At 40.1% G+C, this 20,293-nt stretch overlaps 1 protein-coding gene across 2 annotated transcripts in view; it reads right to left on the reverse strand.

The window, feature by feature from the left end:
- Positions 1–20,293, reverse strand: part of SH3GL2 (SH3 domain containing GRB2 like 2, endophilin A1) — a 313,692-nt gene that overhangs the window by 239,514 nt on the left and 53,885 nt on the right. Inside the window, exon 1 of one of the 2 annotated variants that reach the window (XM_072655750.1) lies at positions 10,806–11,651. The exons of the other annotated variant lie outside the window; for it this stretch is intronic. Within the exon in view, the coding sequence (XP_072511851.1) occupies positions 10,806–10,850 (45 nt within the window). The 5' untranslated portion in view covers positions 10,851–11,651. Of the gene's footprint in view, positions 1–10,805; positions 11,652–20,293 lie in introns of those variants that run through there. 2 annotated transcript variants of the gene reach the window in all.

The following is a 20,293-nucleotide window of genomic DNA, read 5'->3' on the forward strand; positions in this document are numbered from 1 at the left end:
GTATTTGCTCCTGGAAGCAACAGGGAGCCACTGGAGTTTATTGAGTATGGAGGTGACATGATCAGAGCTGCATTTTAGGAAAATCATTTTAGTGTCAGAATGGGAAAAGATTAAAGGCAGGCACACCCACCAAAGGGTTATTATGTCAAGGCATGAGGTGACTGGGACCTGCACCAAGTTGGTGGCAGTGTCCAAGGAGACAATGGAGCATATTTGAGAGCTGCTGAAGATATTGCAAAGATAAAATCAGTAGTCCTACACGATAGTTTGGATATGGAGATTGAGAGATAAAGAGGAATCCAGGAGGACTCCTAGGTTGGGAGCCTGAGAGACCAGGAAGATTGTGATGTCCTCTGCAGTAATAAGCAAGGTGGGAAGGAGAGTTAAGGGAAAAGACTATGAGTTCTGTTTTTGGACATACTGAATTTAAGATGTCTACTGGACTTCCAGTTTGAGATGTCTGAGAAGCACTTGGAGATGTGAGATTGGAGGTCAGCAGAGAGAAATTTGAAAATCTTCAGCATAGAGATGGTTATGAAATCCATGGAAGTTAATAAGATCCCCAAATGAAGTGGTAATATAGGGGGAATGAAAAAAAGAGCACAAGACCAAACCCTGAGAGACATTTATAGTTAGAGGGCATGATCTGGAGGAGGATCCAGCAAAGCACATAGAAATGGAGCAGCCAGATAGGTAAAAGGAAAACCAGGAGAGAGTGGTGTCCTGAAAACCTAGAGGGAAGAGAGTAGCTAAGGAGAGAGTGAGCAATACTGCCAAAAGCATCAGAGAGGAAAGGAATTTTTAATACAGTAAGCATAAGATAATAACAGAGATAAGTGCCTCATATTGGAATTACTTTACTAGGTAGATGTCTTAACATCCATTTACAGTGTTCTAGTCATAATATAATTGTATGAAATAAGCATTACTCACAATAATCATCAAAAGCTTATTACCTCCAAGGGCGAAGGGAAATCCCAGTAACCCATTTTGTCTTTGCTCACCCCATTCTGTCTTTCAGGACCGCTATGTGTCTCCAATGTCCTAGCAGTATGAGATCTGCCCTTTAATGATGCAAGCTGCAACCCATGGCTGCCCATCCTTTCTAGCTTCTGTCTATTTTGTCCTCCTGTAAATCTGTCACAGGAATGAGGGAATAATCCAGTCTATGTGATGGGGGCTTTCTTCTCATTCCCTTGACATAGGAGGGAAATCAATGGGGCATACCATCCATTGACTATAACTCATTTTTGTTACAGGACCAGCTCATATTTTCCACAAACTATTTCTCTTTGGACATGCTTTTTACAATTCTTCCTGTATAATATCTCATTTTGAATGTATTTGCACCTGTTCATTCTATCCTATGTGCTACAAATAATCTAACCGACTACACAGGAGCACATTACTATGTATTTATGACAGAAACATTAGATACTGCATGAAAACATTATTATTATTTTAGAACAGACCAAGAAACCATTAAAGTTTCACTTCTTTTCAAAGTCATATAAGAGAACAGTTTGCATTAAAATGAAGGGAACAATTTTTAAATTTAAAAAAATCTGAAAAGCAAGTGTGCTGTCCAATACATTGTAAATAAAGGTATACGTTTATTTAGCATCATAAAAGCTTTGCTTGTAAGGAGAAAGAATAATCTAATTTTCAGTAAAGAACCTCAGCTATATATATACTTCCAGCTATAGATAGCAGCTCAAACCAAGCTAAGGTATTGCCCAAAAGAAGCAACTTAAATTCATAAATAAGAATACCTTGTAACTAGAGCCCTTTAGAGTTCCAGATCCACAACTTTAACTGCCCGGTGAATATCTCTACCTGAATTTCCCATCAGCAACTCAAAACCCCAGCATGGCCAGTATTAAGCCTACAATATTTTCCCCTAAATGTGATTTTCTTCCTAACTTCTTATCTCCATTAATGGTAGTACCATTCTGGGACCCAGCCTGGAAAGGGTCATCATCAGTTCCTCTGTTTTTCCCCATTAATCCCTATTAAATCAACTTTCATATTACTTCCCTCCTATCTGTTTCCACTCTTATCACCCTAACGCAGATCTTCATGAGTCTCTTCCCTGAATTATTACAACCTTAATAAATGTTTCTGCCTTTCATCTCTATCACCTTTCCAAGTCATCCTTCACAAACGGCCAAATTTATCTTCCTAACATTTACTTTTGATCCTTCACTTCAAATGTTCAAAAACTTGCTATCATTCCCCAGTACTGAACAAATGCAAAACTGCAACCTCATATTAAAGAGTCATATAAAAGGCTCTCCAGGATATTATTCTCCTGCCTGGCTAGCCTTGCTTCATAGCACTTTATAGCGTTCAGCATAAGAAGGTTCCACTAACTGGGTCACTCCTGTTTCTCACACATGTCCCAGGCATTTCATCTCCTGGCTTCTTCATGCCACTTTCAAATTCTGGGAGTTGGGAATGTTTCTCCCACTATTCTTTATTACTTTGTTGAAATTCAACCTTCTCCATGAAATCTTCCCCCATTGCTTTCTCTACCAAGAAGGAACCAGGAAGTCTAGAACCAAAATAGCTAACAGTGTCCTGAAACCCAATATAATTAACAAGTTGGTAGGTTAACACCTATGCTTAGTTCCATTACTAGAGAAGCTAGCCTCATCATGCCTCCCGAACATGGTGAAACTGATGCAGCTACCTCAGTCAGAACTTATGGCTATGAAAAGCACCAGTGACTGCCATAGAAGCCTTCCACCAGGGGTGATGTTAATAAGTGTATTTAAGGAGGAAAGACAGTTACTGGCTGTCAATGGTGCCTTAAGGCAGTTTGGAGTGAACACAGAATGATCCAGACATAGCAAAAGCCCCCAGGAACCGACTGTCAATGTATTTGTCTATATCTCTTCCCTGATGTACCAAGTGGCAGAGGTTGCCAAGGGACAATAGTATGCCTGCATATCCCTTCCTCAGGCACCTTGAGATTGTCTGGCAAAGTTTGGTAACACCCCTGATGACTAGAGTTAGTTTTTCTACAAGAGTCAGCGAAAAGACTATCAGATCCATCCAAAGCTTCAACTCTGAACTTGTCTTTGTGAGCCTCTGTTCCATCATTCTAAGGGCATAATTGAGAGCTCAGAAATAGCAGCTTAGTTTCTCTCCATGAAATTAAATCACCTCACCTGAAAAAACTATATATTCCGGACAACTGAAAATTCCCTTTCATTATTGTCCACAATCTGTCATCTTTGAGGGAGTGCAGCAAGTAAAAGTGACCCAAAGATGGGTAAACATAGTCCTGATTTTCAAAAAGGAAAAGAAGGCAGATTCTTCAAATTACACACAGGCCAGTAGGTTTGGCATCTATTCTGAGGGGAAACAAAAACACTAGAAAAGATTGTTCAAGAATTGGTTTGTGTGTACTTAGAATGGAAAATGTTAATTATTCTGAACCAGGATGGGTTCGTTGAAAACAAATCATGAAAAACTAACCTCATTTCCTTTTGTGAAAGAGGTAATAGATTGGCACACCACTAACGTAGTAGGCTTGGGTTTCAGCAAGGCATTTAACAAAGCCTTTCATCATCCCACCTCTGATGGTTATGTATCTCCGCTTCTTAACTGTCCCCTTCATGTATCCTTACATGGGATGTCCCCTGGATACCAACAGCCCCAAGTTCAAGGCATTCTGTGGATATAAACTACTTCAACCAGAGCTCATGATCCCCGACCAGAGCATTTACCTCTAATGGTTAGCCAGAGAATACATTTAGCACAAAACAAAAGCATTTATGGTGATAGTATCTTAAGAGAATACACGCACACACGCACACACATACACATATATGCACACGCACCTGGTGTACACTCGATCACAAATACACACCAAGTCACTGAGAACAGTTGGTGAACATGTAAGAGTACACTAGTAGAGAGGAGCATGTGTAGGAAACAAAAATAGTCAAGACAACTCACATTTCTCTCCAGCATTACAAAATGGTGATGCTCTTTTCCTCCTTATGCCACTCTCCCTTGGACCCTCTACTGGACAAATGACTTACCTGGGCTTGCTGGCCTCTTCCTCTCCAGAACAGCTGGCAAGAGCTGGCTCTCTTCACTCCCAGAGTTTACATTCCTCAGAGCCATCTTGTACCTCATCTACCCCTTTAGAGAGGGTGTCTCTATTTTTAAATGACCACCAAGGGCATATTTGATCTTGGCTATATCCACAGATATGAAGTTAGTTGTGCTTAATTCTGTCAATTTTGATTAAAGAATTTTTTTTAACTTATCTTATTTCTGTTATCTGCCTGTGTCTTCTGTGATTATGTCAATTCAAGGTCGAAGGAGGTTTGTCTGATTAAGATTTCCCCTGATCTTTTCCCCCAACTAAACATACTACCTGTGTGACCTTAGGCAAGTCACAACTTCTCTGGACCTCAGTTGCCACATCAGTAAAATGAGCATAGACTAGGTGCACTCTGACATCCCTATCTAGGTTTAAATCTATTTACAATCTTGTGGATAAGATCTGTTGTTATTCAATGGTGCCCAACTCTTTGTGGCCCCATTTGGGGATTTCTTGGCAAAGATACTAGACTGCTTTGCCATTTCCTTCACCAGATCACTTTACATATGAGGAACTGAGGCAAATAGGGTTAAGTGACTTGCTTAGGGTCACATAGCTAGTAAGTGTCTGAGGCCAGATTTGAACTCAAGTAGATGAGTCTTCCTGACTTCACGCTGGAGCTTTATCCACTGTGCCACCTAGATGCCCAAATAACAATGGACTTGAAGTTAAAAGTCTTTAGTTCAACTCCTCTATTTATTAGCTCTATTACCTTAGGCAAAATCATTGACCTTTTTGGTTCTTTTCTGACTCAGTTAGCCTAGACTGTCTTGGATCTCTTCTAACTCTAATATTCTAAGAAAGATGTGGACTTGATGATAGCAACTAGTTGAAATACCTAAAGAATATAAATGGATCAAATGCTAATTTAGATGGAAGTTTCTGGGAGAATGCTACAGGGCTATGTCCTTCAACTTGTGTGGATCAGCATTTTTTAATCAATGACTTGTATAAGGACATAGGTGATTAGCATTTCAAATTTGTAAACAACACAGTTTGGAGAGATAGCCAATAAATTCAATGGCAAAACTGACACCCAGAAAAATCAGGTCCAATCTAAAAAAGATAAAATTTAGTGTAGTCCCATATTTGGGTTAAAAAAAGAACTAGACAAATAGAAAATATTAAAGACATGCTAGAAACCAACTAGTATTTTTAAAAATACCTAGAGGTTTTATTATATTTGCAAGCTCTGGGAGTCAATGTGATGAGACAGACAGAAAAGCTTAACATGCACTTAAACCATATTAATACAAGAATAATATCCAGAACAAGAGAGGCAATTTGCCCTGACTAGACCACATTTGAACTATTCTGTACAGTCCTGTATGTTATACTTTAGAAGGCACAGTGACGAATTGGAGTTTATCCAGAGCTGGATAATCAGGATGGTAAAAGGGCTTAAAATCATGTCATTACCAAGATAGATCATAGGAACAGGAAATGTTTATCTGGAAAAGACTAAGAAGTGACTTTATTAATGTCGAATAGTTGAAGTGTCACCACTTGGAATTGAGAATACAGTTGAAGAGCTTGGGTTCAGAGAACAGCAAAAGGACTAATGGGGAGAAGTTACAGGGAGGTAGAAGAAATTACAATTTCACAACCATTAGAGCTAAACAAAATGAGATATTCTGTCATGTAAGGTTCTGAGCTTCCTTTCCTGGAAATTTTTCTCGAGTGGCTTCATAACCAATGATTAAAGATCTTGAAGAAGAGATTTATGTTTCAAATGACAACTGGACTAGATGGCTTTGGAATTCCCTTCCCACTCTTACATTCCATGTTTCTGAGTCTTTTTAGATTTTCCCAACTAGAAGCCATCTATCTTCCGAACTCGTACAACTCTTATACATTTGTCACATTGTTGCCTTATATATGATTTATTTGTACCTGGTTTTATGCCTCAACCAAATTGCATATTCCTTGAAAATCAGGACTATATATTATTTATCTATGCATTTTCTTTAGTACCTATTTCGTACAATACTTGCATACAAGGCACTAAATACATGCACTTTCTAAAGGATTGTAATTTAGACCCAGTCTAACTACCGGATTTTAAAGGATATGTAGATATAAAGCAACTTGCCCAAGGTCCTACATGAAATAAGAAGTAGTGGGAGCTGGGATTCCAAAGAATTCTCCAAATCCAGTACTTTGCTCACTTCATCATATTACCACTATTGAATTAAACTAATAAACTGCATTTACCTCTAAATGAAGGTTTCTAAAGTATTTGATGATTCTTTCATTTTTGCCTAAGCATTTTAGACTTTGTATCTACAATCTTACATATGCTATTCATCCACTTTGGTTTATTAAACAGAAGTTGGTCTGAAATATCACAAAATCATTGTCTGTAATAATACATTGATACTATACTCAGAGATTCCATATTTAGTAAGATGCATTCTTGAAATGACTGGCATTAACAGAGAATTTACTTTTCTTCTTAACAGATTAGGCAAAAAGACTCCTGATCGGGCCTCAAAATTAGGTTCTGTATATATGTGTCAGCAGAAAAGCTGCCTGTTTTTAAAGTCCTTATTAAATTTTTATTATTACCAGCTATATGCACAAGATAAGTGTCATGCGTTCTAGAGGATTAATAAGTTCCTGGAAATGTGGCATTCAAAAAGCCAGCACCACAAAGATGGGATTGGTATAAGGGCATAAGAAAGAGAGAAGTAGAAAGGGAAGAGTCGGAGGATCAGAAAAGGAAAAAGGACAGAGGCAAGAAAAGATCAAATCCCTTCATATATTCTCTATCTTTGTAACATTCCAGTCAACGTCTGTGTCTTAGCCACGTTTGTCGGGTCACATGGAAATCACCTTTAGACAAGTTGGCTACCAGTCCACTATCAAAATAGATTTATCAAGCACTCGCTACGTGCCAGGCATTGCACTAAGTCCTGGAGATACAAAGAAGGGTAAAAACGATCCCTGTCATCTGTCTGACTGAATCTAATATTCAATTCAATAAATATTTAGTAAACCTTATGTTTGGTGCTGGAGATGGAGATAAAAAAATGAAAATAGTTTTCAAGGGATTTAAATTCTCTGGGTATATCTTTTCAGATTCCCCATCTCTAAAATGGCTCTTTTCCATCCCTCTCTCCTCCATTCTTTAAATAAACTTTATTAGGATATACACATACATCCCTCTAGGGTTGGGCAACCCCAAAAGGCACTTGCATATTTAACTAAAGATCTCCAGGATAATCTAGAGAAAGGAGATATAGCCTGTCACCGTTGAAAACTTTTGCCAATTAACCACCCTGTTCAGTGATGGGTTAGCAAATCCTGTTAAACAACTTCCAAATCCTAGATGGCCCCCAGTGCCTGGAATGCTCTCCCTCTTTATCTGAATCTTCTGCTTTCCTTCAAGACTGGAGACTAATTCCATCTTCTAATAGATATCTATCTTGATCCCCATTCCCACCCCCACTCCCAGATTGCCTACCATTCTTTGTATGTTGTACAGTTACTTGAATATTGTTTCCTTCCTTAATAATGTGAGCTTCTTGAGAGCAGAGATCCTATTTGGTCCTTATAGCCCCAGAGCTAAACGCAGTGCCTGGAACATAGTAAGTGTTTAACAAATCCTTGTTGTGGAAGCAAGACACTCAAATTTAGATTTTTTTCCAAAAAATATCTCCATTGACCTTGAGGGATGTTTTTAAACTTGTCAAACAATATTATTGCTCTAAAGTAAGTTTAAAACTAGTAACACCCCTTTGGGAGACAGGGAGCAAGTTTTGAAGAATCAAAAAATAGGAAGATCAATTCCAAAAAGGTTGAATATAATCCACATCACAGGCAGAGATTTTCCCCCAGTCCCTTCTCCTTCCAAAAGGCTGTAGGTGAGTTAAAGCCAAATAACTACTCAACTAGATACACTTATTCAATAGGGTATACAGAGCTAAAAATTCCATATAAAAGGAGGCTGATTATCTGAATAAGGTTTTATTATATCTTTAATCAAATATTTTAAGAGATTTTCAAATGTCAGAAGATCAACAGCAGATTCGTTAACAGATATGCATAATAATGTGCATCTAAGAAAAGTACTAAGATATAATATAGAACATGAAATTTGATGAAAGCATCAAAGAATTAGATTAAAGAAGGTATGACAAATCAAAGAATAACTAATGTTGAGAAAGTGATTATGACACTTTAATTATACATGAAGCTATAGAATAATGGGTCATTTACTCCAAGATGAACTTGCAAACCAGGAACAAAATGAGTTTTTCCTACAATAATAAGAATAATGTCTAGGACTTAACAACATGACATGTATATATACCTCATTTTCTAGAAAAATGGATGTATTACTAGAAAGCTGCAAAAATCAATTTTTAAAAATTGAATCCTATTTTAAGTATACCAGTCTGGCTCAGCATTTTTTAAACACTGCTTTTAATGCAAATAAGTCACATACTCAAGAATGTAATCTTTCTGAACTCGGATATTCATATATTGATTTACTTACATGGGTTACCTGCATGGAATAATTGTTATTAGATTAAAAATCCTCTCTGTCTTCAGTATGATACAGCAAAACCCAAATTCTAGACTCTGTGACAGCAGGCTATGAAAGTTAGCATCAATATGCTATTTTTTACCTGGGATGAAGCCAAACTAAACTACTTAGAAATAAAAGAATTGTTGCTAAAATGAACCATCAGTCAGGAGGAATGCCATTTGAAGGATGTATAGGTTTTAACATTTGCACTCACTTGCCATATGCTCTAGTAGGAAACTGCGTTTGATTTACTCCAAAGGAGTAAGACTGCATTTTCTTTGCTACTGAAATGGGCAAAGGAAGCCCCTTGCTATAATGCAAACTCTCAGAATAAAAGGCCTCTCATTCTGGAATAGTAATTTCATTTTGTCCAGGTGTTGATCTGGTTTCCAATATGAAATGGTAAAAAGCATGGAGGAAATATGCATGAATGTAAGGCAGAAATTCTCTGTGTATATGGTGTATGAACAAAGACATGTCTCTGGCATGCTTCTGATGCACATAAAGGGGAGATACTTTATTACGTAAACTACGTACATTAGGTCTCATTAGACTGAGCAAATCTAATTTTGATAGAAAAAGCAGAATGAAACTTTCCCAGAGAGAGACCCTTCTGCTTTTCTAAAAAAGCAGGATACTATTAACTACTATCTCCTTTACTATCTCAAAAGACTCTTAAAAAGGAGGAGAGTGTCAGATCTCAAAGGAGACACAACTCTGAGTGCTCTTCCTATTTTTTTTTAAATTAATACATCTCATTGAATCCTGGTGATTACTTGGGATCAGCAATTAATAAAACTCAGACATGAATTCTTTCCCAGCAAAATCTTTGTCCCACCCATGTAGAACTGAATCCCCTTTGCCCTTCAATATATGCCAAGTCAAGTTTTGACTCTAACTTTTTCTTTGCTGGCACCATAGGAAGTCTGGCATTGTGGTGTTAGAAGGGTAACAGCCAAGGCATTTGCTCATTCTGTCACTTAGGTGCACGCTGCAAGGTCACTGGAGAAGAAGAGACTTTGCATCACCTCTTCAGCTCCTTTCAGGCACATGGTAAAAAAGGATCTCTTAATGCCCATTGGTTCTTAGGGTCCAGGCCGGGACCCTGTCTTTTCCTTACCCTCCCTCCCTGAACACTTTCCAGCTGCGCCAGAGTGTGGGAGTCTTGGTGTCAAGCAGGGAGAAAGGAAAAGGCGGGAAGCGTGGGGACCAAAAATCACGACTCCTAAACCACAGGAGGGATGGCGGCAGCAGCAAACTGCAAAGGGAAGGGGGATGGATGGGGAAGGTGGGGAGAGCTGCAGGCTGCAGTGCAGAGCCCAGCTTAGCTGCCATCACCCCCTCTCTCTCTCCCTCTCTCCACCTGCTCAATAATGCAAAGGATGCTGCTGGTACAGCCAGCAGAGGGAAGCCAAGGACTTATTCCCTACCTCTCAGCACCTCCTCTCCACCTGAATTCTTCCGAGGAGGATGCTCTGTACCCACCCCACTCCTCAGCTAGGGGGAAAGAGACAGACCTGATGAAGGAGGGGAAGAGGGTGGAAGAATAAGGCAGATTATACTCGGAGTGAGGGTTGGGGAAAACATATCTGCTCCGTCCAGTGATCCCTGGGGACTAGAGGCCAGCATTGCCCTCCTTCCCCTCGGCCAGGGTCAATTCCCAAAGGCTCCCGAGTCAACCAAGAAGTACCTTTCAGGGCACAGAGCCAAACTCTAGGTGGTAAGGGGAGCTAACAAGGGGCGAAAGGCCAGGGTGACCCCGATAGGCATGGCAGCAGAGGGAGCATAAGGCTTCATGCCCCGCCCCCAGTGGATCACCTCTCCTCCTCCTCCTCCTCTTCCTCCTCCTCCTCCTCTTCTTCCTCCTCCTCCTCCTCCCCCCAGCTTAGCTTAGTGCTACAAAGCTCAGCCTGACCCAGAGTCCTCCTGGACCCTCTCTCCCTACCCAACCACAGCCCCCACCCCACCTGTTCCCACAGGTAGCTGACGCGCCCTCACCCCCAGCGGTCCCCTTCCCCGTCTACATCCCTTCTCTTCTCCAGGAGCCCCAGGGACGCCTCCAAGCTTCCTGGACAGCTCCGGGACAGGGGACAGAGGCTGGGAGCAGACAGAGGGGGCCCAGCATCCTCCTGCGCTCCAAGCGCCCTTTACCTGAGTAGCCTTGTGGAACTGCTTCTTCAGCCCAGCCACAGACATGGTGGGGGAATAGCCCGGGGTGCGCTACCCTGCTGCTGCTGCTGTTGCCGCCGCCTGCGGCTGCCTGGGGCTGCGGTGGCGCGGGCTCCTGGAGCGGGGCGGCTGCAGGAATGCGGTGGCGGCTGCTGGCTGATCCCCGGGAGAAGGAAGGAGGCTGCTGCGGGGAGGGCGAAGCGAGGCGGGGGAGGAAGGAGGAAGAAGGGAGGGGGAGGAGGAGGAGGAGGGGTACTCTCGGCGGGCAGCCCGCGAGCTGCCCAGCCAGCGCCTCTGCCAGCCTCCCTCCCTCCCGCGGCTGAGCAGGTTATCCGAGGCTCCGCTCGGCGGGGTGCGGACAGACACCCTGACGTCAAGGGGAGGGTAATCCGGCCTCTTAAAGGGGAAGCGGGAAGCCCCGCCCCCAGCCCCCCGTGGGGTGGGGGGGCCGGGCAGGAGCAGGTGCGCTGCTAGGGGGCGGGCCCCTGCTCTGGCTGGGACCCCCGGCTCCTTCCCAGGGCACGCACAGGTGCACACACTCCCGCAGGTACCCAGGCGCACGCAGAGGCGCCCCCAGAAGCGCACCGCAGCTGCGGGCACTCCTGCGCTCACCCGCACCCTTGCAGACCATTGGGAGGCAGAACTTTGGGGTCCGAAGGCAAAGTTCACTTGTCGCTGGTTTTTAAGGAGTATTTTTGCTCCCCGGGTTCTTGGGAGTCTTCCAATGAGGGTTGGAGGCTTCGCCAGAGGTGTAGGGGAGCGCGGCGTTCTTGGAGTCCAAATACCTAACGTTCTAGTGAGCTGCTCCAGATCTAGGTGTTCGGCTACCCTTGGTTCCTGGTTTCACTTTCACTCCCAATCCCTCTCCTTCCACAGTCTGCTTCCAGTCTATTTTACCGGCCTTATGGCACAGGGCTCTGCTCAGGTATTTGTGTTCCAGCCTCAGTAATCTGCATGCCTAGAATATTTATCCACCTCAGCTTCCCCCTCTTAGAATGCTCATTTGCCTTAAAAGCTCTGCTCAGGTACCCCCACCTAGGCAAACTGCCGGTAATTAATGCTCTCTCCTTCCCTTTATTTTGTATTTGCTTATCAGCGTTCACACTGTGTCCCTCCTGTAGAAAAAGAAGTTTCTTGAGGACAGGGGTATTTCATTTGTCTTTCGGGCACATAGTAGGTAGGTTTCCTCATCTATGAAAGGAGCAAGATTGAATTGGAGGGTCATTGAGGTCCCTGCTATCAGACTAATATCCTAATATTAGGTTCTAATATCCTGAATCTGTGTGTCCTAAATAAGAAAGTTTGACTACCACCACCCATTGGGAATTTTTGTTATTTAAAAAGAGATGTCAGAGATCATCATTTTACAGGTGAGAAAATTAAGGCCTGAAGGGTGGAAACATCTTTTAAAATTCAATTCTATGAGCATCAATAAGCACCTATTATGTGTAAAGGACTCTGCTCGGCGCTGAGGACAGAAAGACAAAAGATTGTTTCTGATCTTACATTCTACTTCAGGGCAATAATACCTACACAGATAATTAAATACAAACTATATAGTAAATAAATCCAAAATATTTCTGGGGATGAAACACCAGATAGGAGCTCTATTATGAAGGGCTTTTAATGTCTACCAGGGGGTGTATTTAATCCCCACAGGTTACTGGAGGTACTATTGGAGCTTCTTGAACAGGGATGTGAAGTGGTTAGACCTTTACTGTTCCAGCATCAATTTGGGAGCTTTTTGTAAGATGAATTAAAGAGGGGAGAGGCTCCAGATGCAGTAACCTCATTTGCAATAGTCCAGGTGAGAGGTGACTTTAGCCTGCACTAGGGTGGCCCCTGGGGGAATGAAGAGATCCAGACCAAGGTGAGAAGTGTGAAAGCAACAAAATTTAGCAACTGGATATGGCGAGTGAGAGTGAACAACTAAGGAGGATTCCTAGGTTTTGAACCTGAGTGACTAGAAGAATGGTCATGTTTTCTATGGAAATAGGTAAGTTAGGAGGCAGAATAAGTTTGAAGAGGAAGAAAATGACTTGCTCACAGCTAGTTCCACATTGCTACTAAGAAGCCCATCCGAAATCAAATCCAGATTCCACAGATGCCATACTCAAGGCATTGTTCCCTTGCATCATTCTTTGGTAATATCTAGCATCCTTAGCACCCAACCAAGAGGATATTTACTGTCTTGTTCTGGAAAGTTGCTCAAGGCTTATCCAGAAGGGATGAATAGGAAAGACTACTTGAACTTGTCTTCTTCCAATTTTGACATTATATTATTACATTTTTACCGGAAACCTTTTTCAGAAGAGTACAGCTGACCTAAGGCTGTTGCTAACCTACTTTTATATGATTATGGGCCAGGAAAGTATGTATAGGTTCCTTACAGATATAGACATAAGAAACTTACTATTTATCCCTTCTCCAAGGGTGGAGGCTGTTGTTTTGCTTTAAATAAACAAAAAAATGCAATGGTAATAGATTTTTAATAATCTATCCATAGTCTTATAACCCAGAGCTAGGGTTGTAATCAGTGGACTACATTTGCAAAAAGGCTGACCTGAAATAAGTGCCATTCTGCAGCTGGGTAAGAGTGACATTACACATGCCACACCAGTGGCAATTGACATTATACTCATGAAAGCAAATAGAAAGATGAGAGAAGTGTGTAGTGTCGGAGGGAGGGACATGTTCTAAAAGGCATCACCTCACAACTGTAAGTCATAGGATCATAGATTTGGGGACCTTGTAAATTTATCTTGTTCAAATCCCTCATTTTACAGACTAGGAAAATGGATTTTTCCTTTCTTCTTGTATGTAGGCTTGCCCTAAGTCCTCTCCACTTTTAAGACCTTGGGCTTCCATTGGGCATGCCTCTCCCAGTGCTTAAAACATTTGACTTTCTTTTCCAGTTAAAGTTGCCTCCTTCACCCTCAGACCTCCTACCAAGTTCCTACTTCCAAACTTAAGGTATTCGCACTACATCATTCATTGACAGAATTCAGAAAATAGACACCTTTGAAGCTAATCTTTAACCCTCATCTTACCTGCTTTACCTAGTTCCCTGTGTTTTTGGATATATTTGTTTTCTCAAACTCACTTTACAATTTTTCAATACCAGACATTCTAGAAATACATGTAACACTTCTCTCACCTGTCTAGAGCAATGGGGATTTGGGGTAGAGGGCAATAGAGGAAGTGGTCACAGAAGTTACACAAAACCACTGCAATTACTTTGCCCAAGTTCAGGGAGAGACGAGTACTAGAGCACGATGATGGCAGTTCACTTACCCTGCTGCATGATGGACTAGCCCAGACAAGCAGACAGACAAGATCAGGAAAAGTACTAACCAACCTCGTATTCCTGTTGGCATCAGAGTTCAAATTTCACATTTGGGGCTAAGGAATAATCTAATTCCAGAATTTCTGCATCTCCTTCTTAAAGGTCCCACTGGAATTACAAACTGAACTTCCTGTGGAAATGGTTGTTTATGCTTCTTTGTATATTTGAAGGCATGCAACAATGGGAAACTAAGTAAGCTCAAATTATTCATTTCCTTGAACTCCTTGGTCTTATCTATCCTCTGGCTGGGAACCTACCAGGTTCCAGGAGGTTTACACTCACTAGCCATTTAATTATTATGCATTTTTTTCTTGTTACTAAGAACTTTGTACTTATTCATTGATTTCTCAGAGAAGTAAATTACCAACCAATGCTAACCCATCCTATAGAACAATATTTCCCAAAGACCTCTTCTCAAATTCTGAACTCGCCAAAGCAACATTCTAATCTGTAATTGGTTTCCTGGTAACCCTGTCACTGGAAAAATATTAAATAATTTTATCCCTTCTTCCTCAAAAGAGTGGACCAGTCAACTCATCAATGCCATTTTCTGTGCAGCAAGAACTTTTCACTATAAAATATGTTTTTTTCACTATAAAAATGTTTTCACTATAAAATAACAAGTTGACATTGTGGTTTATAAGTCAATCATCTGTTTATTTGGTAAATATTTGTGAGACTATCATAGGAACTAAACTATCAAAATGTACATCTCAATATGTAGATAGGAATGGGGAAGAAGAAAGGAAAGGTGGAAATCACATACTCAGTGCCTATGATGTTCCAGACAGTGTATTAAGCACTTTACAGATATTACCTACTTTGATCTTCACAGCAACCTTGGGAGGTAGATGCTACCCATTTTACAATGAGTAAGACAGACGCAGACACAGGTGAAGTGACTTGCAAGGGTTACACAACTACAAAGTATCTGAAGCTAGATTTGAACTTAGGTCTTCTTGAGTCTAAACCCAGCAGTCTATCCATCAATAAACATATATTTAATGCCTGCTACATGACAGGTACTGTGCTAAGCCGGAATACACAAAGAGGCAAAAGACAGCCCTTGCCCACTAGGACCTCACAATCTAAAGATCTCTCCATTGCACCACCTAGCAACACTTGGCAGCTAGGATGGAGTTGGAGGTTAAAGGGGGAGGAAGATACTTGATGCATAACCATTAATCCTGATGCTTCCAGCACCATCAGTTTTCAAAGACCCATTTGGTTGGGGTTTGAGGGAAAGACTGATGCTTCCAGAGGGAAGAGAGTAGGCTTTTCCAGACCTGAAAAGAGCTCACCTGGAGTGGCACAACAGGGAGAAGGAAGAACCATCTGATAACTTCCTATTTAGACTAATTCTTGTTAAGCAGGGACAAAACTCAATTGTTTCTAACAGCTGATAGAGCACAGGTGCTATCTTTTCAGTGCCCTAGGGCAAAGACCAACTTACCCTGTCCTAGTGATTATCTCTTGACCCTAAAGTGCTGAAAAACTGGATCTTGGAAAAACTGGGGCCAAGAATAATATTAATTGAATGACAGATTTGGGGTCCAAGTCTCAATAATTTATTGTCTTCTCAGAAAGTTATTACCCTGGTGAACTCAGTAGTCTTGTAGTTACCTACTGAATATGTGGTTTATCTAGATCTGGGTTGATAAAAAGTACTACATGATAAGTGCAAGTTCATTCATTCAGTGGCTTTATCCACCATTTAGTTTTACCTAGAGAAAGCATTCTGTTCCTCAGCCACATTGCCCTTTTAACCTTGGCCAGTCATTTCAAAAGTACATGATAGTAGATTAGTTGAGGGGGATAGTACAGCTCAGCTTAAATGTGTCACCCCTATTGACAAAGCTTACACTTTGGATAGATTAGTCATTTAATAAATGCTTGTTGAATTGAATGGATTGGTTAAGAGCATTATTTTGTGGCTGAAAAACAGCAAGTGAATTTATTCTGTTTCACTCTGTCTAGAAGACTAAGCTATAACAATCACACACACACAATTACTCAAACACAGCAAACAAGTTGTAGATCTAAATCGTTATTTTTATCTATTTCAATTACAACCTTCACAAATTTGACCAAAACTACTCTGTTAGAATATATGTTAAATCAACCCCAAAACAACAAGGATTATACCAAATCAGAGAACACAATAGTAGCAATTGAAAAAATCAACCTTAAAACATCTTGATGGTAAAATGAAATATCTCTGAAGATCAGATCAGCAAATTGAGTTCTACCATCTTTAGAAAGATAAGAAATTCTTTGGATATGGCTTTCCATAGAGTCTCATTTTATTTGAGTTGGAGAGTTGTTGACACTGATCCTCCAAATAATTTTACATATGACAGTATCACAAAGAAAAGAAAATTTCTAAGATAAATACAGAGCATGCAGTTTTTCATTCTAAGTATGAATGAATAACCGCATCAGGCAGATGGACCTACCTAGTTAATAGTGAAGGGAAAAACAAAATTTTTCTTTATCAAGGGAAAAAGAATTACAAGCTTGAATGAAAAAAATAAACAATTTTATAAAGAAGGGAAAATTTCTAAATAAGCTACATTCCAATGTGAACAAAAGCACTTGCTAGTAAGTCAAAGAATCACAAGATGTAATTTCTTATTCATCCGTAATTACTATTGGATTTCATTTATAAGTTTTCAGTAGGCAAGAGGGGAAGTTTATCTTTGAATTTACACAAAAACAAACCTGTGTGGCAGACTTCAAAAAAACCTGGAAAGATTTACATAAACTGATGCTTAGTGAAATGAGCAGAACCAGGAGAACATTATACACAGTAACAATGTGTGCAAGGACTGTTTCTGATAGACTCAGTCCTTCACAGCAATGTAAGGACCTAAAACATTCCTAAAGGATTCTTGAGGCAAAATGCCATCCACATCCAGAGAACAAACTAGGGAATCGGAATGCAGAATGAAGCATTCGTGTTATATTTTGTTTTGGTCTGTTTTTTTCTCATTGTTTCTCCCATTCATTTTAATTCTTCTCTGCAACACGACTAATGTGAAAATGTGCTTAATAAGAATGTATGCGTACAACTCATATAAGATTGCATGCCATCTCAGGGAGGGAGGGGAAGGGGAGGGGGAGAAAATTTAAAACTTATGGAAGTGATTGTTGAAAATTGAAAACAAAATAACTAAATAAAAAATATTCTGAACTTAAGAAATAAAAAATGATATTGACATAAAAAAACAAACATGTTCAATAAAAGTAATATTTATTAAGCACTGACTATGTGCAGAAAAGGATATTGGGTGCTGTGGGCATACAAAGATTGGATAAGACATATTTCTTGCCCTCTAGAAAATCAGAGTGTGGAGAATGGGGGAGGGGGAGATAAGACATCAACACAATACTTCATGATATGTGCCTTAGAGAGGTACAAAGTGCTGCCTGAGGTCTAAAGGAGGCCATTCCTCAGGGTTTAGGGGGAAAGGCAAGAACCAGGGAAGATTTATTCAAAGTATCTTAGATTTCAAACTGGAAAGGATATTGAATTTTTACACCTCTTTAATTTCCAAAAATTTCCCAAGGGAGGCAATTCGTGCCTCTTTTCCCTAGCCAACAAATCATCCCTTCTATAATGAATTAAAAACATATTTTTAAAGTAGATCAGAAAATTAACCAACATATCAACTGGATTTAATAGCATATATACTGTTCCCTGCTTATCATCCCCAATTTCAAGAAAGGGAGGGAGCATTTATTAAACCTCTGTTATGTATGAGGCACTATGATAAACTGCTTCTCATTCAATTATTTGGGGTCAAGCTTGGTTATTATAATTTCAAGGTATTATATATTGATTCTTTGGCTGTAGTTCTTTTTATTTGCATTGTTATAGTCACTATATATTGTTCTCCTAGTTCTCCTTATTTCCCTTTGCATTAGTTCATATGAGTCTCCTCACACTTCTCTGTATTCATTATTCATCATTTTTTATAGCACAGTAATATTATATTACATACATATACCTCAACTTATTTAGCTGTTCCCTAGTCAATGGGGCTTCTACTTTGTTTCCAGTTCTTTGCTATTATAAAAAGTACCATTGTAAACATTTTATTGCACATAAGACTTGCCTTTCCGTCTTTGACCTCCCTGATCAACTGGTGTAAATGGCTAGCAGTGAGATCTCTGGGGCAAAGACTATAAACATCTCAGTCACATTTTTAGCGTAATTCCAATCTGCTTTCTAGAATGACTGAACTGATTCACAGCTCCACCAACATTGTTTATTATTAGAATGCCTATTTTTCCAGAACCACTCAAACACTGACTATTCCTATCTTCTTTGTTATACCTAACTTACAGCCAAACATCTCATTTTGCAAGTCATCTGCCCAAGATTACCCAACTAAGAAACAGCAAAGCCAGATTCAAAACCTGGTTCTCCAGTTACAAATCCATCTGATTGTCAGCAAACTAGAATTCTATGAATAAGACGTGTTTCACTTGCCACCAGAAGGCAAAACAAGGGACAATTCCTAGAAATAAAATTCATTTTCATAAAGAAAAAACTTTCTAAAAATTAGCTACCTATAAGAAGAATGGGAAGGGTATAGGATGTTCCTTCTAACTCTGAAATCCTGTGATTATAAAGCACACTGGGCCCTAAAAGATGGATAGGATTTCAACAGACAAAATTTAAAGAAAACATTCTAGGTGGAAGATATTGTGAGCAAAGGTACAGAGGTAGGAAAGTATAGTATGTTTAAGCAATGCCTTGTCCGGAAGATTTCATTCCTTAAAATCATGAACAAAAACTTAGAAATGGAAATGTATAAAAAGCAAATGAATATGGAATCATAAATCATAAATAAATCATAAATTATTCTCTTCTTAGGACAAGTTATATCCCAAGAACCTGAGAAATCTTCAAGTGAATGGGTTGATGGCCATTTTAGGAGATGTAATGGAGGAGAGTTCTATATGAGTTCGGGTAGATGACCAATAAACATGAGGTACTTACTCTGCGCCAGGAATTTTGCCATATGCTGGGGAAAGGCAAAGAAAGGCAAAAGACCCTCCCTGTTGTTCTCAAGGAGCTCACAGTCTAATGGAGGAGAAACCATGCAAACAACTTTGAGCAATCAAGCTAGATACCTGGTAAGTTAGAATAATCAACTGATAGAAGAAAACAGAATTCAATGGGATTGGAAAAAGCTTTAAGTTAAGGATGGACTTTTGCTAGGATTTGGAGGAAATTAGAGAATCCAAGAGGAAGAAATAAGGAAGGAGATTATCCTCCAAATGGGGGACAACCAGTGAAAATGCCTAGAATGGGAGAGGGAGCATCTTGTTCAAAGTACAGCAGGAAGGTCACCGTTAAGTGGGGAAGGGGAAGTAAGGTAATAAGAAGACTAGAAAGGTAGCATCATGTTATAAAAGGCTTTGAATGACACACAGATTTTCTCTTTCTTCCTGGAGGTAATAGGGAGCCACTGAAGTTTATTGAGTAATGGGGTGTCATGATTAGAAATCAGCTTTAGGAAAATACTTTGACAGCTGAGTAGAGAATGGACTGGAGTAGGCTGAAAAGATAGGATTAGAACTCAGGTTTTCTGGCTCTAAATTCCTATTTCATAGGTGGTATCGTTAAGTATAATTCATTCTTCCTATGACTTAAGTCAGAAGCTATACATTATTCTAAATTGTAAGAGAAAAGAAAATATTATCCATCATCCTTCTAGAAATATCAATGACTATTATAGCATTAGCTGTATAGAACATACACCTAACTATAGAGTGATGGCAAAATATCTCTTGGTATCTATTGATAGAGATATAGGTGTGTGTGTGAGTGTGTGAGTGTGTGTGTGTGTGTGTGTGTATGTGTGTGTGTGTGTGTGTATGCCAATCTACCTTATCAAGTAGCAATTATTCTTTCAGCCCTAGGATCTAGAGGAAGGCATTTAGGCCCACAATCCCCATTACCACCTCACCACCATTTTGTAGGAAAGGAAATTTAGCCCAGAAAGTTAGTCATTTGTCCAAGCTAGGAAGCAGCAGAACAGGAAGTGGAATCCATGTCCTCTGACTCTAAAACCACTGTATCACCCCAAAATTTGGACATATGAAGTATAAT

This window comes from Notamacropus eugenii, chromosome 1 (assembly GCF_028372415.1).
Source record: "Notamacropus eugenii isolate mMacEug1 chromosome 1, mMacEug1.pri_v2, whole genome shotgun sequence".
NCBI lineage: Eukaryota > Metazoa > Chordata > Mammalia > Diprotodontia > Macropodidae > Notamacropus > Notamacropus eugenii.